The sequence below is a fragment of the Megalobrama amblycephala genome, linkage group LG10, assembly GCF_018812025.1.
Source record: "Megalobrama amblycephala isolate DHTTF-2021 linkage group LG10, ASM1881202v1, whole genome shotgun sequence".
NCBI classification, from domain to species: Eukaryota; Metazoa; Chordata; class Actinopteri; order Cypriniformes; family Xenocyprididae; genus Megalobrama; species Megalobrama amblycephala.
The window spans coordinates 11,151,224-11,179,023 of NC_063053.1; the positions used below are offsets into that span (position 1 = coordinate 11,151,224).

The window sequence follows — 27,800 nt, forward strand, 5'->3', positions numbered from 1 at the left end:
CTGGAACATCAAAGTGGAAAAAGCGCTATATAAATAAAGGTGACTTGACAACCTTTGAATTTGATTGTAATATGAAATATTATACATTTAAAAGGTGATGACACTTATGATACGGTTGCAAATATAATAGTTTTATAACAATATATTTAATTTTTTTGCAGTACGGATGGGACTTTTATTTTGAAAATGAATGCATGACTCATGTGAGATAACATAGATAGTTCACTGTTTCTGTCTTCACACGTCTAGTATGTTTACACGGAAATAACCCCTACAGAGGAATAAAATCACTTAGATCAGAACAATGAATGAACGCGAACTTGATCTCACGGAGGCGCAAAAAGCAATAAGATCAAAATACCCTCCAATCACCAGGAAATACGAGTGTAAGTGAAATCAACTTCACTGTCTATTCCGCATGTGTCATCCAGTGACGAACACAAACAAAACGTACTTAAACGTAATGTTAATGTCCTGAAAATAATGTCATTCATACATAAGAGTCGTATATAAGTAAATGTATGTACGATACTTGACGGCAACATTACAGAAACACACTATATTAACAGGCGAATGTAGAAATACAGGTTCAGGAAAATTAGTTAGGTCACGTGACTTGACTCGCCAAGAGGTTTTACGTCAGCACGCACAATGTACGTAATGATAGCAAATGATTATTTTCACTACATACGCATCATTTTAATATTAGTAATGGTAAAACGTGTGTGAAGTACTTGATGGAAGAAACGAAAATCAATTTCTTCATAAAATGATTGACTGTTTCGATTCCGAAGCGCACTGAGCGCTGGCGACCTCTGCAGGTCAGAACGGTGTAACGCAACGAAAACTGCCCAAACATGTATGAAAACAAATGTCTTCGTAAAAGTTTATCTATTACATTTAATCTACAAATAATACATCTTTAAATGTTAAGGGTCTATAGGCTATAAGAATCTGTGTTCTGTGAGTGTACTCTCGAGGCAGTTGCTATAGTATTATGTATAATGTCCTAATACCTCAATCTTAAAGGGACAGTTCATCCAAAAACACCCCCCCCCCCCATACTATGGAAATCAATGGGGCCCATCAACTGTATGATTAACCATATTCTTCCAAACAACTTCTATTAGAACCTTTATTTTTAAGAGAGTAGGTTTTAGGTTTGAGTGTGAATGAAAATCATGTCATCATCAAAACAATATTTGATCTTCTCTTTCAGATCTTGATCACACTGCAGATGTCCAGTAAGTATTTGCCTGTGTACTGTTACAGTTTATAAATATTGCAAAGACAGCTGGAAATGTCAGAAGCTCTTCTCATTGTAAACAAAGGAAGAAAAACATAGTGGTTTTATAGGAAAAGTGCATCATTTCTGCATTGCTATTAATGTGATGGGTTGTTCAACATTGGCTCAGTGACGTAAGTTTGCAGCAAGAGTAAGAATGTATGTTTAGATAACCAGTTATATATGCAGGGAAGGTTAAAAGATTGTTTGTAAATATGTACATAGTGGCATTCTCACAGCATATAAGCCATTTTCTCTTTTTCTTTTTTTTTTTACTGTAGGATTCATTCGTGGGGCGATTCTCTAGAAGAGGCTTTTGAGCAGTGTGCAATGGGAATGTTTGGCTACATGACGGATACAGAAACTGTGGAACCCATTGACACTCTAGAGGTAGAATCAGAAGGTGGGACACAATATTCAGCCTGTTCTTTTCAAACCACCTAGAATTAAGATTCCACTATATTAAACCTTAAATAAATAACACTAAAAATGGAAATGGGAAACTAAACCTTTATCTCAAATCTCATTTGAGCTTGTATAAATAGGATTTACAACAAATGCCAGTGGTTTTTGTGTGTTAGATTTGAGAGTTACAACACTGGGAATTTTATCAGTGAAGAAAGGCTCTGTTTATGGTGCTTTACACCAGTCAAGGTTTGGAATACTTAAAGCATTAGTCCACCCAAAAATTAAAATTCTGTCATTAATTACTCACTCTCATGTTGTTCCAAACCCATAAGAATTTCATTCATATTTGGAGCACAAATTAAGATATTTTTTATAAATTCTGAGAGCTTTCTGTCCCTCCATTGACAGCTACGCAACTACCACTTTGATGCTTCAAAAAGTTCATAAAGAGATCGTAAAACTAATTCACATAAATTGAGCGGTTTAGTCCAAATTTTCTGAAGTGGCACTATTGCTTTATATATTTTTAACAGATTAAATTTAGGCTTTTTTCACATATAGATTGCTTTTATCCAAAGCTACTTACATTGCAATTAAGATACACATCTGATCAGTTCTTATATTCCCTAGGAATTGAACCCATGACCTTGGCATTGTCAGCACCTTGCTCTACCTCAGGTGTTAGAAATCATTCTAATATGCAGATTTGCTGCTCAATTATTATTAGTTCTCAATTATTTACAATGGTGCTTATTATTATCAGTGTTGTTAAATAATTTTTGTGGCTTAATATTTTTGTGGAATTCATGGTACTTTTTTTCAGGATTCTTTGATGAATCTAAATTTCAAAAGAACAGCGTTTATTTGAAACAGAATCTTTTGTAACATTATAAATGTCTTTACTGTCACTTGAATCATCTAAATGTGTCCTTGCTGAATGTGTTAATTTCTAATTTAAAATTTTCTTCATTTAAAAATCGTACGCACTACAAAGTTTTGAATGATAGTGTATCACGGTTTATATTAAGCATATAAAAAATATTAAGCAGCACAACTGTTTTCAACATCGATGATAATAAGAAAAGTTTCTTGACTACCAAATCAGCATATTAGAATGATTTCTGAAGGATCATGTGACACTGAAGACTGGAGTAATGATGCCGATGAAAATTCAGCTTTGTATCACAGAAATAAATTACATTTTAAAATATATTACAATACAATAGAAAACAGTTTTTGATTAAAATAAAAAATGCAGCCTTGGTGAGCATAAGAGACTTCTTTCAAAAACATTACAAAATCATAATTATTCCAAACTTTTATCTGGTAGGAGTGAATTAATGTGGAAAGTAGGAATTAGTGAATTAATGATGACAAAAGGGTCTGTTTTGAGTAATCTGTCTCTTTAGATCATGCTTCTGTGATAGTAGGAAGCACAAACAGGATGAACCTCCAGACACAAATAAGATGGGGATGATTAAATTGTCTAATGGAATTCTAGGGGTCAAAATAATAAAAAGTAAAAAAAGTTCTGTCCCACAAGGATGATTCATACAAAATCTGTCATCTGTTGTTGTAGAGGGACATAATAAACAGATTGTACAGTAAAATAATCACTACATACATGGGAAGTCCAGTGTATGTTTGTGTGTTCTCAAAGACTAGAGAGACAAGCTGTATCAACATGCCATTGTAGACCCACTGAGCCAGAGGAAAAATGTTACTGGTTTGGAAAGAATCCATCTTCCATCTTTTTTTTTTTTTTTTTTTTAATCAGGCGTGCCGTTTTGAACATAAATCTCCTTCTGATTTGGCATGTTTCAGTCGTGAGTCACTCATGATTTAGAGAAATATTAATACTTATAATGACGTGTATCGTATCAAGAGGTGCATGGCAACACCCTGCCCTACAATGAGGTGAGGCATTTACTGGAATTTCGTGATTAATTCAGAATCCAAGAAAAGTTTGTTCTACTGGTAAACGCTCTTTTATAGCTTTGAAATTTTGAAGGTGAAGTGTTGACTGAACAGTCCAGAAATAATATAATTACAGAAATAAAATTAGATTCTGTCAGCCATAGGGGAATTTTACAGTTAAAGACCCAAAAGACCAGATATGATAAACGAAGACCCAGAGTCAGAGTTTAAAAAAAAAAAATAATAAAGAGAATTTTACTGAAGAATAGTTTGCAGTTTCATCAGCAGAAGCCAGCTTCAAGTCTCACAAGAAGTTCATAGGCCGCTCTGCGTACATTCACATTTCCACAACAATTATACTCTAACTATTAATTATTAACCTTTTTTTAACCAGGTAAGTCAATTGAGAAGCAGTTCTCATTTACAATGACGACCTGGCCAACAGAGTCCACTAAGAAAAATAGACAAAATTAGTAATCTTCCACACATGGACAGATAGTCAGAAGCATATCTCCATCCATCACAATGTTTACACTCATACCCTGAACTTAGACACAGGATGTCCTGTTAAGTCATGAAACGGCGTCTGCAGGTCTCAACACAAGCGTACCAATTGTCCATTGATACTAATACAGGACCTACACACAGAACACTAGCGCACATACACAGATGTACATGAGTCAAGGTTGAAGTTGGCCCAGACTCCAGAGGAAAGTTTCTCAAAACATACTGATAAGTTGTACTTTTCTCTCAGTGAGAGGTACAGACAATATTCAAAATTATTTTTAGTGGTTGAAGATGAAAAGGAAAATAAATTATTTTTCATAAGTTGAAGAAGTCATTCAAATAATTTAATATTTCTAAAGATAAATGTTGATGAATAACTTAAAAGATGTATATTGATATATAGCATAATTAAACCATTGTTTACTGCTGAGGACAATATTAAATAGTCTAGTCAAGTGGTTTTCAAAGAGTGCAAAGGCAGAAATTAAAACTGACATTTAAAGCTATTTCATGACTTCAGATGACCAAAACATTTAAAGGTGATAGAGAGGATTTTTTCGTCGACTGAGAATCCAAAGACTGTTACTGAGTTTTTGAAATGAGCGCATGCGTAAGAACAACCCCCTCCTTCACGGCTCATTTCAAAGGAACGCCTCCCAAAATTCGTGCACGAGTACTGGAACACGAGTGTTTACCACCGGCATTCGCTGTGTCGTGTTAGTGGATACATTATGTCGGACTCACCGCAGGTAACTCATAATCTGCAGTTGTTACTCCTGTCTCCTGACAAAAACATTGCATGCAGCGCCTGTGGAGTGTGGAAAGTTACTGGAGCGCGCAGCCGCGCTCGTCTCTCACAAGGAACGTCACGACAGTGATTGACAAGCCAGAGGGCCAATCGTTTACGCAATGATCGCGTAAACGATTGGCTGATGTTTTTAAGGCCCTACCTCCTGCACAGATGATGTATATTAATATTATTCCTTTCAGTGCACCTAATAAATAGTCTTTTATCAGTTAGTAAAGACAGTTTCAAGTAATATTGCAAAAATGTATAAAACAAAATATCCTCTTTAGCACCTTTAATGAGACAAATTCCACATTTATAGTGCTTAATTATTCTGACTTTTGTGCAGAAAAACAATGAAAACAAGTTATTTTCGCTATTAAACAGGACAAAAGGGCGTTAAACTGAAAGAAAATGCTATTTTTAGTTTTTTTTTATGCAAATTGCTTATTTGTTACTTTGCAAGACCACTAAAAAAATGTATTAAACAGTAAAAAAACATTACACTGAGATCTTTTTTTTTTTTTTTAGCTTGAATGTAACTCTACACCCTTGCCTCATTTAATATACACAGAACTATGAATATGATAATTAGCCCCGCCTCCACTCACTCGCACGAGCTCAGACACGAGCCACTCAGTCAACTTACTGAGGTAAACGCTGCACAATGGTATCGCTTTTTACAAGGTCGGACACATAACGGTAATATGATTAGCATTAGCAACCATGTTCACATACACAAGTCAGACAGCTGCCTTCTAACAATCAGTATCCTTAGAAATGCGTTGAACATCTCAGAACGTCAGTGGAGAAAGACATATAGTTCATCATAACATCGTATGCATTATACACCCGCCATATTGCAAAATCTAGCCAATTTTTCATATCAACAGAAAAATAAACCGGGAAAACCTTCTTTTAGACTCCCTTGCGTGGTCAGTTAATGATATGCCAAAGCCTGCCGGCAGTTTGTGACGTGAGAAACACCTTTTTGTTTTTCTATGCTTTTCTTATTTCTCTCTCTCTCTCTATTCAAAGTAAAATAAAACCTGTCAAGTGGTTACTCGATCTTTGTTTTGTTTCAGGAGAAGATATGGAGTCACTTCTTTTCCATTTTTTGGATGACTGGCTCTTTAAATTTAGTGCTGATATCTTCTTCGTCCCAAGGGTAAGACATGCACACACTGATGTCTGATTTCCCAGAAGCTTAATTTTCTCCATTTTCCAACAATCTTGCCCTTTTCTTGCACTACAGGAAGTCAAAGTGCTACACATTGACCGAATACGGTACAGAATCCGCTCTATAGGGTGAGTTCTGACTCTGTTCTAAAAATGAAACCCTGCACCAGGAATGCTGAGTGCCTCCTTTTCAGCAGAAACATTCAGCAGAACACTAACCATTTGTGTCTTGAACCGAATGAACTTGTTTAAGTCGAGTCGGGTATACATAGCCAGACAGGAAGATCTGGGCCCACTCAGAGTGAAATTTTAGTCTTAAGTGTGTCAAGAATGGTGTAATTTACACGCTGATTCTTGATGTGTCTGTATGTCTAGACATAGAAGTAGTTCAAAATGTGTTTTTACCTAATATGATTTTAAAAATATATGACTTGATATAGTTTCATTGATTATAAAACAATATTTATTTGTTTTGAATGACAAACCACACTTTTGATCAAGTATAAACCTTAGGATGAAATCTGTGGATATTTGATGATGATATCTTCAGTAAAAATCCAGTAGGTAATTCCCAGTATTTCCTTTGGCTTTTTACCATAACAGCTGTGTTTTACAAACATTGAGTTACGGCAGCCAGAGAAACCCTAACGTTAAAAGTAAAGGTCAAGAGCCTGACCAAAGCAAACACTATCCACAATGATGGTGACTTTATTATTTTCAATAAATCATCCATATACACCTGTTAATTCTCAATAAGACCTTTTGTCCATGTATGAAAATAATCTGGTTAATAATAAGTGAAACTGGTAATGATGTTTTTGTTGTTTAACCCTCCTCTGCTGTTGAGTTTTGTGGGTCACCATTGTGCTGAAGAGTAGAGCCTGTGTTTCAATCCAGAAGAACACCTAAAAGAGTTGTTAATATGTTATGTTATAAACCAATGTGTTGGTTTATTAAAAGGCAGTAACTGTATTCCAGTAATGTTCATCAAATACTTTAAGCAATTTTTTTTTTTTTAGTTTGGCTAAGTTTCATATTAAAAGTATTTGAACAGTATCTCCAGTTTAATAAATACAAATAAATGTATGGTCCATTGTTGCAACTTTAATTAAAACATGCTTGAGAAATTTAAGGCAGTTTCTACATAATGTGAACAAGATTTTTAAGAAACGATTTTAACTAAGTTCAGTGTACTTAAATCTTTAAGTTGACTGAACTAAGTACTCAATTTGTAAAACTGAATTACCAATCCTCAAGATTTCTAAGTACACTTTACTCTATGTGGTAGTTAGTTTTATCAATTCAAAATGATGAGTTAACTTACTTGCTAAATTTAAGGCAATCGGTTTCCTTAGGTTTTCTATGTAAGCCGAACAGTTTAATTAAAGGATTAGTCCACTTTTAAATACACTTTTCCTGATAAATTTACTCACCCCCATGTCATCCAAGATGTTCATGTCTTTCTTTCGTCAGTCGAAAAAGAAATGAAGGTTTTTGAGGAAAACATTCCAGGATTATTCTCCTTACAGTGGATTTCAATGGCTACCAACAGATAGGAGGTCAAAATTACAGTTTCAGTGCAGCTTCAAGGGCTTTAAACGATACCAGATGAGTAATAAGGGTCTTATCTAGCGAATCGATCGGTCATTTTCGAAAAAAATACAACCATTTATGCTTTATAAACAAAATATCGCCTTGAACGTATTTTCCGCTTCCGCATTCTTCATAACGCTTACGCTGAATGTTCTACGCCTTCCCTATTCTACATACGGAACGAACGCGGCGCCAGTTTCGTTTTTTTCCGTAACTTGAATAGGGAAGGCGTAGGACATTCGGTGTAAGCGTTATGAAGAATGCGGAAGCGGAAAGTACAACAATATTTTGTTTATAAAGCATAAACGGTTGTATTTTTTTCGAAAATGACCGATCGATTCGCTAGATAAGACCCTTATTACTCATCTGGTATCATTTAAAGCCCTTGAAGCTGCACTGAAACTGTAATTTTGACCTTCAATCTGTTGGTAGCCATTGAAATCCACTTTAAGGAGAATAATCCTGGAATGTTTTTTTCTCAAAAACCTTCATTTCTTTTCGACTGACGAAAGAAAGACATGAATATCTTGGATGACATGGGGGTGAGGAAATTTATCAGGAAAAGTGTATTTAAAAGTGGACTAATCCTTTAAACTTTCTAAGTAAATTCAACTAATTACATTTTACAGTGTATTTATCTGACAAAATCTTTGGCAAAAAAAAGGAAAACTACAGCTACAGGTTTCAGAAAAACAAAAAAGCTCAAAAAAAGCACACTGACTACAACATAATCAGTTTTTAATATTTCATGAGTCCACTTTTTTTTTTTGCATGTGTTCATAATTTCTTTGTATGACAGCCTGGCCAAAAATAATTTAAAATTTCATTTCATTATCACACATGATACGTGGTATGCTTACATCTTTTAACGCATTTTTAAAAATATTTGAATTAAGATGTCGGCCAATTTTCCTATGGCTGGACATCACATTTGGCCACTACTCTATGGCAGTTCATTGACTTTCCAACTGACCATCAATCCATGCGGCAAAAGCAAGCCTCTTTTATGTTGACTGTGGGCTTTCCTGGAGTTGTTGGAGCCGTCGATGAACTCATGACACATCGTTGCTCCAATTGTAAACGAGGAGACATGTATCAATAGAAAAAGATTCCACAGTATCAATACTAATTTGTGATAATTTTGCACAATGCAAAGCTATTTTTAAAAACAAATTGAAATATTACAATGTTTCAGTGTCTTTTTAGAAAGTCCTTTTGTAGTCCTTAATTCGCAACACTTGATTAGTCAGTGTTAGACTTTACTAAGCTTCTTTATAAAATTCTTTATTGATTCAATCTGAAAATGAGTTGAATCATTTTCACTGGAAACCATGTTGAAATAATTTCATCAGATGACAGTCTCTCTCTGATGTGTATGCTCTTTTTCTGAGTTAGAGATTGCCTAAACCACATCTGTCTCAAAGGCCCCATTTGCACTGCACGGTTCAAGTGACCCAATTCCGATTTTTTTCCTCCCATGTGGCACAGATCGGATATGAGTCACGACCGTGTAAGCAGGAAAAAAAGCATGGATTCCGATTTTCACAGATCGGTTTCAGGCCTCATTCATATGTGGTTATAAATCAGATATAAATCGGATACGTGCGTTTGCGCCTGCAGTGTAAGCGGACAGATCGGATATTCCCCTGTAAATGCGACTACTGCGTCATTGAAAAGTGAGGGTTTTTTAACATTTCGCGGTACAGACATACCTATAACAAACGGAACATCTCTAGTTGACTGGCAGATTATTAATTTAATTTGTTTGTGTTAAATAAAAGGCGATCTGACGTTGAAATGTGTTGCTCTTCAAATCACACTGAGTGCTCGTTGTCACTGTTGTCAGTGACGACGGCTCGTGCACAGACGCGCGCTTCAGTCCCCATTCGTTCCATTGAAACCACAAAATAAAAAGCACACAAACTTGCAACTGCCCTTGATATACAATCACTGATGAATGCATTTGTTTTAATGACAAAAAAAAAAAAAAAAAAACTAGTATAGGATGGCGGATTCGAGCCCAAGAAGCTGTGAATATCTACCCGTACCCGAGTATTCTTCAACTCACACGCTTCCAGCAGAGCTGCGTACGTATACTGTCGTGAAGAATTTGTATTATTTTTATGCAGAGATGTAACTATTGCATTAAAAGGGTTTCTATATGAATTCATGTCAATAAATTAAGCTCAATGTACCATTGAAATTGATTTGTGATGTCAAATAGGCTATTTTTGGTACGTTTCGCCAAGTGCAGTGTAAAAAGGACACATCCGATACAGGTCACTTTTAAAAGAAATGTAAGCACGTCGTCCAAAAAAATCGGATATGGTCAAAAGATCGGATCTGTATGGAAGGCCGTTTCAGCATAAAAACGTTCCAGCGTTACTCGTCGTAATTATATTTTTACTAGTAACAATTAAATTAAAGAGCTCTATAATTTAATTTGTACTAGTAACAATTACAATTATAGAGCTCTATAATTCAATTTTTACTAGTAACAATTATGATTGTAGAGCTCTCTAATTGAATTATAGAGCTCTGCAATTATATTCTTACTAGTAACAACTGAATTGTAGAGCTCTATAATTCAGTTTTTACTAGTAACAATTCCAATTAGAGAGCTCTACAATTCATTTATTACTAGTAAGAATTCAATTGCAGAGCTCTGTAATTCAATTGTTACTAGTAATAATCCAATTGCAGAGCTCTACAATTCCACTAGAGAGCTCTCTAATTCAATTGTTACTAGTAAAAACTGAATTATAGAGCTCTCTAATTGTAATTGTTACTAGTAAAAACTGAATTAGAGAGCTCTTTAATTCAATTCTTACTAGTAACAATTCTAATTACAGAGCTCTATAATTGTATTATTACTAGTAAAAACTCCTATTCATGAGATGCAAAACAGATTGCAGATTTCCCGCCTACAAAAGTGAGTTTCAAAATAAAAGCCCTGTAGCGTGGTTCTAAAGTATCCTGAAATATTTTACAGACTTAGGTAACATATTAATCATGTTCACATTAAAGCAAAATTAAGATGATGCCTGAGATGAAAGCCTATATTTAGTCGTTATATTCATTCACCTTTGTATATTGGTAAAGCTAAGAGCCAAGAACACTCCATGTCACTGGACATAATATAGGGTGAAATGCCCTAAGCCACCCAAAGTGTTTTGACAAACTTGATATTAAGGAGTATAAATTCATTTTAAATATTTACAGTGTTTAGTATTGTTATGCAATAATAGAATGATTATCGCGGATATCTAATACAAAATAAACACCTCTAGTTGATTATCAATTTGTGTTAATAATAGGCGATTTGGCGCTGGAATGTGTTGTTTTTGAAATTATGTTGTTGAGTGCTCGTTGTCACTGTTATCAGAGGCGCGTGCAACAGGGTTCACAGCGCTCATGCACACGGATTAGCACTTCAATCTATCGCTGTTGCGGAGACTCTCTATTCGATACGTTGAAATCACAAAAAATAAAATACATATAAACGTGTCCCTGCTCTTGATATACAATCACTGATGAAAATCTTTGGTTTTAATGAGAGAAAAAAAAATTACAAATGGTTGGATTAGAACCGGGAACCTTTTGCACCCTAAACGGAGAAACTGCCACTAGTCCATCAGGACATTCAAGTATCAATGGCGGATCGTCGTATTTATTAACTAATGTACATGCTCTCGAGACTAACGACATTGTATTATAGCAGATGTAGGAAAACTATCATATTTGAACACATTTATAATTTTAATATCATATTATTATTATTATTATTATTATTATTATTATTATTATTATTATTGTAATAATAATACAACATACCCCCCCCCCCATATACACATTCTTGTCCCACCCACTTTGTAAAACAAAGTTACGCCACTGACCCCAGTTGAATATGCATAAGGCACGATTAGCATAATGATATGTCGCCGAATACAGAGCTCTGTAATGCAATTGTTACTAGTAAGAATTGCTATTGTAGAGCTCTGTAATTCAATTTGTACTAGTAAGATTGCAATTACAGAGCTCTCTAATTCTAATTGTTACTAGTAAGAACTGAATTATGGAGCTCTGTAACTTAATTCTTACTAGTAACAATTCAATTAGAGAGCTCTGTAATTCAATTAGAGAGCTCTATAATCAAATTGTTACTAGTAACAATTGAATTAGAGAGCTCTATAATTTAATTATTACTAGTAAGAATTGCAATTAGGGAGCTCTACAATTGAATTCTTACTAGTAACAATTTGATTATAGAGCTCTATAATTCAATTACAGAGCTCTCTTATTCAATTGTTACTAGTAACAATTGTGATTAGAGAGCTCTGTAATTCAATTGTTACTAGTAACAATTACGATTAGAGAGCTCTCTAATTCAATTGTTACTAGTAACAATTGAATTAGAGAGCTCTGTAATTCAATTATAGAGCTCTGCAATTACACATATCTTTAATGTGTATTTTTACTAGTAATAAATCAATTAGAGAGCTCTGTAATTCAATTGTTACTAGTAAGAATTCAATTAGAGAGCTCTATAATTGTAATTGTTACTAGTAAGAATTCAATTAGAGAGCTCTATAATTGTAATTGTTACTAGTAAAAATTGAATTAGAGAGCTCTATAGTTGTAATTGTTACTAGTAAGAATTCAATTAGAGAGCTCTATAATCCCAATTGTTACTAGTAACAATTGAATTACAGAGCTCTATAATTAAAAATAAATGGAAGTCAATGGAGACATATGACTAGTAATAAATGAATTGTAGAGCTCTCTAATTGGAATTGTTACTAGTAACAATTGAATTAGAGAGCTCTATAATCATAATTGTTACTAGTAAAAATTGAATTATAGAGCTCTGTAATTGTAATTGTTACTAGTAAAAATTTAATTGTAGAGCTCTATAATTGTTATTGTGACTAGTAAAAACCGAATTAGAGAGCTCTACAATTATAATTGTTACTAGTAAAAATTGAATTATAGAGCTCTGTAATTGTAATTGTTACTAGTACAAATTAAATTATAGAGCTCTTTAATTTAATTGTTACTAGTAAAAATATAATTACGACGAGTAACGCTGGAACGTTTTTATGCTGAAACGGCCTTCCATAGATCTGTGCATTAAGACTTGCAGTGTAAATGCGGCCAAATATTAGCCTGACTACGTCAGACTTCCTACTTCCGCTCAATTTCATTTCGCTTCTGTACTCAGTCTGATACAGCGTCAGAGCTTTGTGTTTGCCACCGGTCTGGAAACAGCCGGGCCAATCAACGAACAGAGGGCGGGCTGAGAGCCGTGACATAGATGCTAAGCGCCGAGTTTTACATTGTAGGTTAGAGAAATCGAAAACCGCGGAAATGGGAAACGAGACACGGGATGCAAACTTCGGGATGCATTAACTTCGCATAATCTGCAAAAGTCGTTTACAGCCATGTTCACTCCGGTATTTCGCTCACATCATCATGTGTTTACAACAGGTTTACAGTGGAAGTTCAATCATAGATTTGAGTTCGATGCATGATGTCTGTGCTTCGATGCGGCTGTACAGGCGGATAACATACGTCATAACTAAACGTATCTGATTGGCTTACGGGTAACCAATGATTTTAAACTTCAGACAAGCGTCCCCTAGCGAGAGAGAAAACACTTCTCTATTATGCCATTCCAGACTCTGTCTACGAAGCAAAGTGAAGTAGCAGAGTCTGGTATTACCAGGCTAGCCAAATATGTCCCGTGGGGAAAAAATACTGACACTAACAGCCATCAAACACGGATAATTTGGTGTTGTCAAGCTGAATGTATTTATACAGTGCTTTTCACAATACACATCGTTTCAAAGAGCTTTAAATCATAATGTCAATGTTTATAATTTCTTAATATCTTCATGCCTTTAAGTCACATTAAGCATTTAAGATCTGGTTTAGTTCACAAGCAATCAAGAAGTTGAGATTTGATAAGGAAGTGGCCAAAAGTGATGTCTGGCCTAGGAAAATTCACATCTTCATGAATATTATTAAAATTTTGTAAACATATTGCTAATTGTGCTTTAAGTCGGTTGTTGTATTTGTGTATTTGGGCCAGGCTGTTATAGAGAAATTATGAACACATGCAAAAATAAGAGAACCAACAAAATATTAATAACATAATTATGTTGTAGTCAGTGTATGTTTATGTTTTTCACAGTATATGTTTTTTGTTTTTCTGTGCATGTGTAGCTGTAGTTTTGCCTGTCTTTTTTGCCAAATAATTTTGTCTGATAAATATCTTAACCAAGTGAGTGTTTTGTACTTCACTCATATTTAAAATATTTAAAAATCATACTTTGATGGTTTAATTGAACTTGTAGGGTCATTAGGGTCCCCTCTGGACATCAATTTTGGTCACTACTGTATATTGCTTTTAATGAGTGTACTGAATTTATGCGGGTAAAGTTGGACATACTTATATATATCCAACTTTATATAAAGAAACATTCTGTTTTATATTGGATAAAATCATATGCAATCAGTTGTTATTAATGCTTTACAAATTCCAAAGAATGCAGCAAAAATATAGGGCCTGAGAAATGACTAAAATGAAACAACTATCTTTACATCTATGTTCAACTTTCAGTTCTGTTCTTTCAAAGAAAAAAATAAATAAATAACCGAGTCAGTGCTGGGGAGTTAAATAGGAATTGTGACTGTAGTTGACCTGTTTAACAAAACATTAAATAATAAACTTTCACTGTTTGATTTCCTCTTGCCCGGAAAGAGGCCCCATATCTGACTTTTCCAGCAGTGACTTTCACTGCCAGTATCTGGAATTGGGGATTTCAGAGTATGCCTTATGAGAAATACAAGTGTGAATCATTTTGGCTGAATAAATTGGCATTTAAAAGCCTTGGTTCCCTCTAGTTTTTAAATAATTCAGAATGAAGATGTGTAACTGCTTCCTGTGTTTCATTCTTTCTCCCTTTTTTATTTGTAGATGGGGTGAAGAATTCAACATAAATAAGCACCCACAGGTATGTTTTCCGTCTGTCTGTTACCACAGCTATGGTCTGTAAAAAATGACAACACATCTGTGGTTTATTTAGCATTCAGTCTCAACTCTCATCCCAACCACAACTACGTTTAAACAGTAGCTCATGTTGTTCTTACACTTTTTCTTTGCCATCCCTATAAAAACAAATCTGACAAGGGAGTTAATGGTTTATTTATGTTCACCATGATTATAACGCAACACTTTCATTCCAGCAGCTATAACTCGGGAAGTTGGAATGACAAATACCAACTTTCTCTCAAGTCATAGCAGAGTCATGGGGGTTTTGGCATTATAGTGCCTTAAAAACACAATTCAAAGTTCAAGTTGGGAAAAAATAACATTAAAATGACCACAAATTCACTTAAATGTGTGTCAAATATTTAAATGCCTAAACATGTTTTAGTCACCATGACCACAATGCATGATTGGAATGTTTTTTTTTTTATTTCTTGCATTTCTACAGCACTGAATCAGATTACAGAAATTGACAAAATAATGTGAGTCAGTCTAATCATATAAAAATAATGGGAGAAATCATACTACTCAATATGGAATCTATACAGTAGTCTGTTTGTAGTGCACGTGCATTAGCTGAACCAGTCTGAAAAATACCTTTTTGTTTTGTTTTGCAAGATTTAAGCTAAATTTATGATGCAGTTATGGTCAGATTTAATTCCTGCTATTGAAGCGTAAATTCGTCACACAGTTTTATAGAAATCTGCAGATATTGGAGTAGATTGGAGCTATACAAGCATGACTATTAATGACTACTGTCTGTGTTATATGTTACTTAAATACTGTTATGTTTGTTTCACTGTACTATTGTACACTCATTTGTACTATTGTGTGTCTTTGAAACATCCCTTTTATAATCTTTCCTATGCAGCAGCACATTTAAAGTAATCTTAAAATTATACTATGCATCCAGATTAATAACGTGATGTCTGACATTATACACATGACCACTGTTTCTATTTTTGAATATAGTTCAAGTACAGAGGTTTCTCATGAAATTTTTACAGAGCTCTTTGTAGCCAGTCTGAATAGAGTCTTTCTAACTGTTCCAACCACGAGATCCTGCATGTTTTTCCAGGTGTTCTACATTATTTATTTTCTGAAACTCTTTGTTTTTAAACATGTACATTAATTCGTTTGAGCAGATTCTCTAATTTTGACTAAACCCAGCAAGCCTAAAGAAACAGTGAATGTTTAAGCAAACACATTCATGTCATTGTTTGAGCCAACCACTGTTATGTCTGATCCGGTTACATTCTAATTCCTGGGCGTCAATAAATTACACTTTCATTTAAATGGGAATCCGACTCCAACGACTTAAATGCTTTTATTCTCTTGTTTTGCAGGGTACAGAAGTGAAAGCAATTACCTACTCTGCTATGCAAGTACATGATACAGAAAAGCCAGAGATCTTCGTCATCATCGATATTTAAATTCACAACTGATTAAACACCTCTTTTTAACAGACATGATTTTAAAAGATACTTCTAGTTGGAATGGACATGTGAGAGGTGTCATTTCTGTAAACTGTGGATGACATGGCTGAAATGCTATATATTTTTGACTGATTTTCATGATTAATAATGATATTAAAAATACTTTCATTTTGTGATCTAGAAACACTCAAAAGAAATACTATTATTATTGACCCAAAATACTGTTTATTTTTATTTTTTTTTACTTAAACATTACACATATTTGGTCAAGGATCTGCACAATAAAGCTTCTTTTTGTTCTAAAGTTTATAAAAAATAAAATACAGCTCATCAGTCTCATTACTATGGAAGAGGATTAGGGCCAAGCAATAATAAAAAATTAAAACCATCTCGAGATTAAAGTTGTTAAATTTCGAGAAAAAAGTCGAAATAAAATGTTGAGAATAAACTCATTAAATTATGAGAATAAAGTCATTAAATAGGAGAAAAAAGTCGTTAAATTATGAGAAATTCGTAATTTAACGAATTTGTTCTCGTAATTTAACGAGTTTTTTCTCGTAATTTAATGACTTTATTCTCAACATTTTATCTCGACTTTTTTCTCAAAATTTAACGAGTTTTTTTCTCGTAATTTAACAAGTTTATTCTCAACATTTTATCTCGACATTTTTCTCGAAATTTAACGAGTTTTTTCTCGTAATTTAACAAGTTTATTCTCAACATTTTATCTCGACATTTTTCTCGAAATTTAACCAGTTTTTTCTCGTAATTTAATGACTTTATTCTCAACATTTTATCTCGACTTTTTTCTCAAAATTTAACGAGTTTTTTTCTTGTAATTTAACGAGTTTATTCTCAACATTTTATCTCGACTTTTTTCTCGTAATTTAACAAGTTTATTCTCAACATTTTATCTCGACATTTTTCTCGAAATTTAACGAGTTTTTTCTCGTAATTTAATGACTTTATTCTCAACATTTTATCTCGACTTTCTCAAAATTTAACGAGTTTTTTCTCGTAATTTAACGAGTTTATTCTCAACATTTTTCTCAAAATTTAACGAGTTTTTTCTCGTAATTTAATGACTTTATTCTCAACATTTTATCTCGACTTTTTTCTCAAAATTTAACGAGTTTTTTCTTGTCATTTAACGAGTTTATTCTCAACATTTTATCTCGACATTTTTCTCGAAATTTAACGAGTTTTTTCTCGAAATTTAACAACTTTAATCTCGAGATGGTTTTATTTTTTTATTATTGCTTGGCCCTAATCCTCTTCCGTACATTATATTCTGTTAATTTTAATGCTACTGTGAAAGTAAACCTCTCCAGTGATACTGTAAAACCTTCTGACATCAGCAGCTACAAAGACTTTCAGTGATTTGTCTCAAAATTAAGTATAGTCAGTGTTGTCTTCATTGACCTGTTAGTTTTAAAGCTGAAGTGTGTCATTTCTGTGAGTCCAGAGCTAATGATGATGATGATTGATAGTCCTGCCTGAAACTCATAAAATGGGTTGAGCTACTGTTCAGTTATTGCTAGATATTGTAATCACTTTAAGGGCCATCTTTAGTAGCTGTGAGTTTAGCTAAATATATTTTTTTGTAAACATTTCTTATACTATTCTTGGTCCTTTTAATAAAGGCTAAAAAGCCTGGAATTGTCCTTTTTTAGATTGTACTTCACAATTGCAGGTGAAGGATTTGGGACTGTAAGCTAAATAAATGGTTTGGAATTGCAACAAAAATCACACACTTCAACTTTAATGGTTTCTTGTATTTCGCTACCAAATCTTGTTTACATAAAGTATAGTTGAGCAGCATAACGACTTTAAATAGAAGAATAAAAGCCCACTCTGGTAGTAGTTGTTAGTGCTCAGCAGAAGTCATCTCTGCTTGTCACGGCAGTACAACCATAACAAAAGGCCTGTTGAACACATGAGGAAAGTACACAATATAGACAGAGCCACAACCGATGTTCTGGAGTTTATATTCCCATCTGCAATAAAAGACAGACAAGAGGAACACGTTACTGACAAATGACTCCATAATGTACATTTCCAAACATCTTACAATCAACATAAAACAAAACAATGTTACTTGTTTTCTCTAATGACATTTCAAACAGAATATTACATTCTCAGTGAAAATTCATTTTCTTTGAAATAACATGCACTGATGTATCAAATTTTAATTTCTTTCAATGTCATGTTGAGTTTAAATGGCACTTTTATATATATATGTTCATTTATTTGATAAAAAAACCCCAGTAATATTGTGTTCTAGTATTACAATTTAAAATAACTGTTTTTCTTTTTAATATATTTTAAAATGTAATTTATTCCTGAGATCAAAGCTGAATTTTCAGGATTCTAGGAAGAATAGAAAGTTCAAAAGAACAGAATTTATTTGAAATAAAATTCTTTTGTTACAATGTAGAAGTTTTTACTGCAATTTCTGACGTTTCAGAACGTTATAAAACACATTCAGTGGAAGGAGTGATCTACAATAGTACGTCAAAGCATGTCAAGTCCTCAAGCTTTGTGTAACTTCCCACACAATGACAGAATGTCTGGGAGGATTGTTTAGGCCGCTATTCGGGTGATTATTCCATCTTCCATTATTCCATTCCAAAGAGCAAAACTTGTGAAACTCACTGCACTGTTTGAACTCCTGATTCTCATTTGTACAATACTGACAAGCAGGCTTTTGTGTCTCAATCACTTGCGATGTCACCTTGGAGACACTGTGCCTTTTGTTTTCATTATGTAGGCTGGTTTGGGAACTAGCTCAAGAAATACACCAATGCCTGGTTTCACAGACAGGGATTACCCAATGCCAGGATTAGGGTATTTAATAAATATTTAAAAAACATTACTGGTGTGCATCTTGAGACAAAACAATGCCTCTGACTTATTTTAATATATGTCAGTGCAAGTTACTTTCTTGTTAAATAGAGATGAACCTATAATCCATCAGAAAATAAAAGGACTGATTCTCTTAAGAACTCAAAGACACACACAAATGAGTTTATGTTTTATGAGGACTTTCCACTGACATAATTTTTTTTCACTGACATGATTTTTATGCTGCGCAAACTGTATATTCTATCCCCTAAAGCTACCCATCATTTTTACATTTTCAAAAAACATCACTTAGTATTATTTATAAGCTGTTTTCCTCATGGGAACCAAAAAAAAAGTGACATTTTGGACATTTTGTCCCCATAACATAGGGTTTATCAGGACCACACGCACGCATACAACAACGGGCCTATTTACATCTGTTCACTTCATGTATTTTCCCTGCTTGGCTAGCTCTGATCGTGGAAAGAGGTGTAAATGCCCTCCAAAATACTTTTGAGACAATCACTCAAAACACTTCAGGAGGTGGTTTGAGAAACAGTCCAAATTAAATGTGTAAACTTTCCTCCTCCCAAAATGGTAAAAAAAAAACAAAAAAAAAACATAATATAAACAAACATGTGAGCATGTTATACTGGCTCCAAAACCAAATATTTAAACTACATTCAGAGAACATCTGACTCTCCTGGCAAAGTCAAACAATTACCTCAAAACCATCTGTGAATACAAAGCCAGTAAAAATAGAAATCAGATCATTCATTAGACACTACATCACAAAATGGAGAACACAGCATCCAAAGCATGCAATTACAGAAAAAAAGTAGATTGTAACACAGTAAATAAATTTTGCAATTATGTAAAAAGTACAGTAATCACAACTTACAGTACTAAGTGGAATAAATTGTATACTGTATGTACTGAATATATTAATGAATGTCTGTATATTCAGCACTTGCATACTGTAAAAATAAAATAGTCCAACTGTAAAAGCCAAAAAGTTTTTTTTTTGTTTTTTTAAAAAGGAAGTTACATTACACTCAAAAGAGTTATACAACTGCAAAATCAAAGTCAGTAAGAGATTCATTCTGCCTCAGCATCACATCTTCATGTTGGGTTCAGCCTGAGGACATTGTCCACATCACAGGCAATGTTGTCTCTTGCCAGGCAAAGGAAAAAAACCCTCTAGTGTGCCGGATCCGGCCTTGACAACACTCCAGACTTTGTTTTTTTCTCGTCTTTATCCTCTTTCTCCTTGTCCACCACCTCTTACACATACTCTTCCTCCTCTCCTTTCCATTCATTTCAACATTCAGTGCACATGTGCACTCTGAACTGGCTTATATTGTACAGTTGGTTTAATCTCATCATTAGAAATAAGTAGTGTGAAAAATTGAGCCGTTGTGTGTAAAGGATGAAAATTGTGAAAACATTTTTTTAGGATATTGAGAATTTGGTGCAAAAAAAAAAATGGAGTTTAGTGTTTTTAGCAAATCAGAAAAACTATTAAAAATAATAAGATGAATAAACAGAAATAATAAGAATAATTAAAGCTGCAAGCAGCAATGAAAGGGCCCTCGTACCCGACGCCACCGCCACCCGGTGGCCTTAGGAAAACTGAAATGTGGGTGGGTAAATATAGGAGAAATATGGCAAATTAATTTTAATGTGCAACACTTCTTGCTGCCAGGAGGTGGCGCTTTGACTGTAACTGAATGTTGCCATGTAGATGTCTTCAGGCCAGGACTATTATTATACGTGAATTTTGGGGCAGATTGGACATTGTATGCCTGAGTTACAACAACTTCCTTTTTTATGGCATTAATCACATACATTAGCACTTAGCCAAGTGTTGCATGATTTAACATGTTTGGTACTTCATGGCATATTTAAATGTGTTTCTGGGAGTGTAAAGCATGCCATTTTCTGTTGCCAACAGGTGGCGCTATGACTAACTGCATATTGCCATGTAGATGTCTTCAGGCCAGGACTCTTATCAGACGTGTGAAGTTTGGGGCAGATCGGACACTGTATGCCTGAGTTACAACAGCTTCCCCTTTCATGGCGAAACATGAGACTTTGTCAGGCCGCCACGGACACGCCGTTCAACAAAAACTCTACATCTTAGCAATTTAACATCGCTAAGACCTTTAGACTGACCAAATATGATGTTTATCTGATCAAATCTCTAGGAGGAGTTTGTTAAAGTACAATGTCTGGAAATGGCAAAAATTCAAAATGTCTCACTTCCTGTTGGGTTTTCAGATTTTGCACCTAGGACTTTTTTTGTGGGTATTGGGCTGTTAAATGTGTCTACCGAATTTCATACTTGTACGTGAAATGTAGCGCAAAAGGCGCTTAATTGAAATTTTATAAGTGGCGCTATTGAGCCATTTTGCCACACCTAATTCTGAAACCCATATCAGACGTACATTTTCACCACTTCTGACATGTGTGCAAAGTTTCATGAGTTTTCGAGCATGTTTAGACCCTCAAAAATGCGTTTCATTTCGGAGAAGAATTGACCGAGCAATTACAATAGGGTCCTCACACCATCAGTGCTCAGGCCCTAATAACACTCTCCAGGCAGGTGTAATTCTTCAAAATTTCTTTGAAAAGACCATGTTTCATAAAACTTACATTTTGATCTATTCAAGTTGAATGTAATTCAGTTAGAGGGTCTGCCCATTTCAACTGTAATAGCATTAAACGCCTCACCAAAAGTGAAGGCAATAACTGTAATACACGTCTTTCCCAAGTTCTGTACCCTCATGCTTAGTGCCAAATATAGCTATTAAGAGGTGGGGGTTAAAGGAATAGCAAAGATTTTATTAAAGTCAACAATCTCCCTCCAGAATTCCTCCGGCTGGGGACACAGCCTAGGCATGTAAGCTGTTGTGGTGGGAAAGTAAAGGGGCATGTAAACACTCGTGATGTTTCGTTTTGGACTTTTATGTTTAGTATAGTTTCCGGTTTCCTGTGATGAAGAGTGAACCTGGCTTAGAACATTCTCTCTCTGTAAAGTCTATGTCCAAATCACACTGCCAGGCCATTCGAATACCATCTAAATTTTGTGGATCTATGGAGGATATAATATAATATATACACAAGATAAGCAGTGGTGGAGGATTTTGAGGTGGAAAATGGGAGAAGAACCATTTAATGCTAATAAGATACCTAGTCATTCAATTCATTTCACATCTCAGAATGTGTATTCTGTGTTTGTAATTTCACCATAGTAACATCATAAAAAATGAATGAAGTCAGAGTCACTGCTGCCCTTTTCTGTGAACTTATCATGAAGGGATGGGAAAAACACAAATCACAGGGCTCTCTCAGAGACACGTCTGTATATTTAGACTGTGAGGGAAACCATAGTTCCCAGAAGAAAACCCATGCTGATAATTGCAAAAATGAGGCCCTTTCAGGGACCTTCTTGCTGTGAGGCAACAGAGCTGACCACTAAGCCACCATGCCACACTTTAATTAAAAATAAAAGAAGAAACCACGCCTAATCTCTATATCACAGTCTATCATCTTCACTAAACGGCCCCCCATATCTTAGAACCTACCATTTGCTAATTGAAATCATGCTGCCTTCAAGTGCTATTTTCTACTTCCCAATTCTGAAGTTGTTAGTTTTCCTCAGTCAATTTGGTACATTTCTTGAATCATCCTTAAGATTTACAATCCAGTAAGTGCATCTCTCAAAACAATTCGTACAAACAGCACCACACAATGGATTATCTGCAAAAGCCTGAAACCTGCTAAAAATCCTTAGTTCATCTCTCAAAAGTAAGCATTTATGTCAATGTACATACCAGTGCCATCATAATGACAAGTCCTTGTGTCATTGTTCACAAACAAGATCAAAATGTTTAGTCATGTTGTCAATATAACAGTGTACTCTGTCAGTATTTTCAGATAAACTATGGCTGTGATTTTGGCGACAATGATTGAAAATGCACAAGACTGCACGGGCCGGCATATTTTAATTTCAACAGTACAAATTTACCCATTAATCTATGTGGGGTATTGATTGCAAGAGACTGGACAGGCTTCACAGTTACACTTTTACTGTTTGTCTGTCAACATACAGATATAAATAAAAAAGACAAGACTGTATTTTTTTTATGTTAAAATGCTATTTCCTACAACCCCATATCTGACAGGGTTATGTTTAAGTCTATTTTCATTGTGTTTTGATTTTGTTTTCCCTGTTCCTGGTTGATATTATTTTCCATATTTCCTTGGTTCCTCACCTGTTCTTAGTTCTGTTGATTACTCTCTGTGTATTTAAACCCTTGTGCAGACTGCAGGCAAGTCAGATTTTTTTCTCAAATCAGATCTTTTTAGGCAAAATCTTTCGTATGAGCACTTCCGGCATTTCCATCACCAGTTTTGATGTTATCATTGCATGTCATATTGAGAGTGACGCAGTTTGAAATCCGATTTGTGCAGCCAGAGCGTCCAGACTGAGACACATTTGTAAAAATCTGATTGGAATAGCATGTTTACACAACACTATTTTCAACTAAAAACAGAAAACTTTCTATGCGTTTTGGCCGTTTATTTACATGAAAACTGCATTTTTTGTGGGGGGGTTTCTTTACAAAGTAACAATCGCCAAATACTGGCCTGGCATGAATAACACAACATTTTGACAATGTTATCGTCTGTATGCGAAAAAATGTAAAGGAAATAAATTATTAAGTACATTGTTGTCATGTAAACGTACCCATACTGATTAGGGCTGTAACGATATGCGATATAAAACCGAAATCGCGATACGCAGGTCCACGAACCTGTATCGCGATGTGAGAAGGCAGAATCGCGACACACCCCTTCCAACTCCCAGAGTTATCCTGTCTCAATCAGCTCTCTAGTTCAGTAAGTGTTTCGCGCACACATTGAATCTTGCAAGCAGGTTTAAACGTTTCTCATGTCAGTCTCTTGCATGGTCGCGTGAGAAAAGTCGTGGCTTTCTTTCACCGCAGTGCCACAGCAACAGCTGTGCTCACAGAAAAGCAAAAGACGCTTGCGATGCTTTGCTTTAAGAAGTTCTGTGGGGCCGTTCACATATTGCGTCTTTTCCGCGTGCAAGTCCGTTATTATTTTCAAATGTAGCCGCGTGGCAGGCGTGCTCATAATGGGATCAACGCGGTCGCGACGCGCATGCAATTCTCAACTTCTCAGAATGCCGCAAGCGCACCGCAGGTCGTGTGACAAGAATCAACCGATCAGCTATGGCCTTTCCGTAACAAAACATCAAAAGCTCAGCCGAACAGCTGATCATAGCTGTACATGGTGGTTTTTATATCTTATCTCCATCAATATATCTCGTAGTAGAACTAATGCAAGGGCTAGAAATCATTTATCCTTTGCAGAAACATCCTGTTCCTCTTGGAGAGCTCAGTTCATGGTTGCATAGCAACGACCGACGCCACGGGAGCGCGAGCGCTTTGGGAAGGAGGAGAAGCGGTGCGGCCGCGCCTTCCACGCGTTTTTAGACGCGATATGTAAACGTCTAAGTTCATGTTAAATTTAACATTTTTTTTCAGTGACAGACAGCCCTATTCAACTGTTAATTTGAATACAGAAGGTTTTTATTAAATTTTTATATTTATTTATTTTATTGAAATGTGATCTTGTATGTACAACAAGGAAAATTATTGAAATTTGTTCATGTTTTTTTAATAAATCTTGTTTGAATTTCAGTTTCATTTTGTTCAAAATATCGTGATACGTATCGTATCGTGAACTCCGTATCGAGATACGTACCGTATCGTGACCTGAGCGTATCGTTACACCCTTAATACTGATTTGTGGTTGTGCTATTACTCCTTGTGATTCTCCTGCATGTTTTCCCTTTGGATTTATTATTAAAGATAAAGATAAGTTGATATTCTCTATCGCCGTACGTTTACTACAGCCACCGATCTTGACAATATCATGCACTGACAACCTAATTAACTTGTTTCTTAAAATAATGCCATTTCTGCCACTGGTTGTCCCTCCATGCTTCATGTGTTTTTTGTATACTGTTTGGTAAATTCGAGAAGATCTTACTGCGCTCTGAAAATCTCATCTTATAGGAACCTCACAGTCAAAGCAGTTTCACTAGATGTTCATCAAACAAATCTTTCATATAGTTTCATAACACTTGGAATACAATAAGGATAATGTTTATGATGCATGACACCCAGACAACATCCAATTATTTTGTCTGGAAAACATCTCCCTGAAATTACAATCTCATGTTTCTGAATTATATGAGCTTTCTGGGAAAACTATCTCTTTAAATAGCTGACTGTTTGAGGTTCAATGGGATTTTTTTAAAGTAGGCCTTCTGTCATCTGCTCTCGGCAACACCACAACAATGTCGTTTCCTCCACAATAGATGTTGCTGTGTGCTGGATTCAAGTTGCACTCCCTATGCAGATGAAAAAAAGGCAATAGAAAAGCAAATGCTGAAGGGACTGAGGAATGCCAAATGTTTCTGACACACATGACCTTCTTCGGTGCCTGATTACAATGCCAGGTCCAAGAATTGTTAATGTGTTTTGACTTCACACAACATTGCGCAGACAAATAGGCATTTGACTTGAAGCAGTACATGGCAGTTAGAAATTTTGTATAGCTTGAAACAGTGCCAACATTATCTCACTGTGGCGTATATCATCAAAATACAGCAAGAGCTATTCGAAAGCAGACAGCCGATAGCTTCTCAAGCTCTGATGATGACACGGCTGGTTCACACTTGGCTGGATTCACCAATGACAACGGAGTTTCGTGTTTGTTTATTCTGACATCAGTTTCAGTTCCAGTGTTTGTCTCAGAAGGCTCTGAGCTCAGGATTTGGTCCAAACCCCACATTTCTGGAGGCCCACCAACACTGCACATTTTGCATGTGTCCTCAATCAAAGACACCTGACTAAAGTTATCAGCTCATTAGTAGTGACTCAAAGATCTAAAATGAGTGTGTCAGACAAAGGCGACATGGAAAATGTGCAGTGTTGGTGGGCCTCCAGGAATGTGGTTGGAATCACTGGTCCAAACCAAGAGTAACCCCACCCCCCACCCCCTGCCAATTAGGAGTGAGGAGATGGGGTGGTGGAGGGATGCTGGAAAACTGTCATGGGACAGAAGTTAGTCTGCTGTATATGTCCTGTAGTGTGAACTTGGCATCAATCAACTCAATTAAGACGATTAGCACAATAGGTGGTAATACCACCTATAGTGCTAATGGAGTTGATTAATGCCACTTGAATAAAGTTCACACTACAAGACTTTAAGGGTGCGTTCACACTTGTAGTGATAATTTTATCACCGAACCAAAAGATACCGAATCTTAAGGCATAGGGATACATTCACAACGTGATTGGTCGGATTTTATGACGTATTGCCTATTTTGAGACGGAACTTACCGAACATCCAAAACAGTGCTGTTTGCTGAGGTAAATGCGCTCGTTGTGTGTGCGTAGCGGTGCGTAGCCTGTATGTGATGATATTTTGGCCAGCTGGGAACTCGTGAAGAGCTTATAAAATGTGTAAAGTATTCAAAACACTGGCAAAACACACACACAAATGATCTGCTGCATGGAGACGCGCGTCTGATGCCTGTGATGGGCAAACTCACGTCTATGACGAAAAAAACCGACATGCATGAGGATTCTGTCCTTTTTAGGGTCTCGTCTTCCTGTTTTTGGTTCGGTTACACGTCTTTGGTCCATGTAGCGTTCATATATCATTCGAACTGCACCAGAGTTCGTTTGGAAGCGGACCGAGACCCATCTTTTCAGCGGTTTCGGTCCGCTTGTTTGGTGCGCACCAGGGTTCGGATGGCAGCGTTCACAATATGTTCAAATGAACCACACTAACCGAGCAATCGCACCAGGGTTCGTTTTAATCGAACCAAACATGACAAGTGTGAACGCACCCTAAGCCCGATTTGCAAGTTAACGGGAAGCAATCGGGGAAAAAAATCAGCGATCGGTGCTCCCCAATCTTTATGTCTACTCAACGACGTATCAAAGAGGCTCGCTGACGCCAGACAAATATCTAGCATGCTAAATATCTGGAGCTGTCGGCTGACTCGATATCCTGTGATGTCGTGATGCAACAGCCAATGAAATATGCACTGATGTCTATGGAAGCAGCAATAACAATCCATTCAAATATAATTTGCTGACGTTCATTCATATCAGATACACAATTGTGTAAAGCTCACTCTATTCTTCTCCCAGTTCACCGCCACATGTATTTCGGTACAAATGGATGAATTCACGTGCTGTAGTCTATAAATCCGACTGACAGGACTCTCTGAACTAAAGCGGAAACAAACAAGGTGGCGCCCATCTCGCGTTATAGATTAAAGGTCCCGTTTTTCGTGGTTTTTTGAAGCTTTGATTGTGTTTATAGTGTGCAATATAACATGTGTTCATGTTTCGCGTGTAAAAAAACACAGTATTTTTCACATAATTTACTTATCTGTATACCACTGTTTCCACTGTCATAAAAACATAGACAGTAAAAGAAATGGACACAGCGACCCCATTGGAACTCAATTGAGTCAAGTGAAGCCCATTTTTAGCGATTTTTAGCACTTCCGTTTCTGACGCGCAGACTCACACTAGGCTTGATGACGTCAGCAACCTGTCTGACAGATGTAAATCTTCTAGTAGCTGTGCGTGCAAACTGCCATCGTTAATCTTGCAGAGACGGCGAGCTTGAGCGGGGAGTTCTTTGGCGTGAGTGAGCAGGAGTAAGTATTCTGAT

The 27,800-nt window shown here is 35.7% G+C and overlaps 2 protein-coding genes across 3 annotated transcripts in view; one reads left to right on the forward strand and one right to left on the reverse strand.

The window, feature by feature from the left end:
* Positions 1–189: 189 nt before the first annotated feature.
* zbtb8os (zinc finger and BTB domain containing 8 opposite strand) lies at positions 190–16,356 on the forward strand. The gene is made up of 7 exons (XM_048204552.1): positions 190–386; positions 1,220–1,244; positions 1,567–1,688; positions 5,990–6,072; positions 6,160–6,212; positions 14,656–14,692; positions 16,074–16,356. The coding sequence occupies exons 1-7, from the start codon at positions 305–307 to the stop codon at positions 16,158–16,160; spliced, it is 489 nt and encodes a 162-aa protein (XP_048060509.1). The 5' UTR covers positions 190–304; the 3' UTR covers positions 16,161–16,356.
* Positions 16,357–17,416: 1,060 nt separating this feature from the next.
* LOC125276735 (CD276 antigen) overlaps positions 17,417–27,800 on the reverse strand; it is a 28,842-nt gene continuing 18,458 nt past the window's right edge. For both annotated transcript variants that reach the window (XM_048204555.1, XM_048204554.1), the window contains one exon: positions 17,417–18,160. Coding sequence is in view for 1 of the 2 variants with exons in the window: in XM_048204554.1 (XP_048060511.1) it covers positions 18,048–18,160 (113 nt within the window). In the remaining variant the exon portion in view is untranslated. The remainder of the gene's footprint in view (positions 18,161–27,800) is intronic.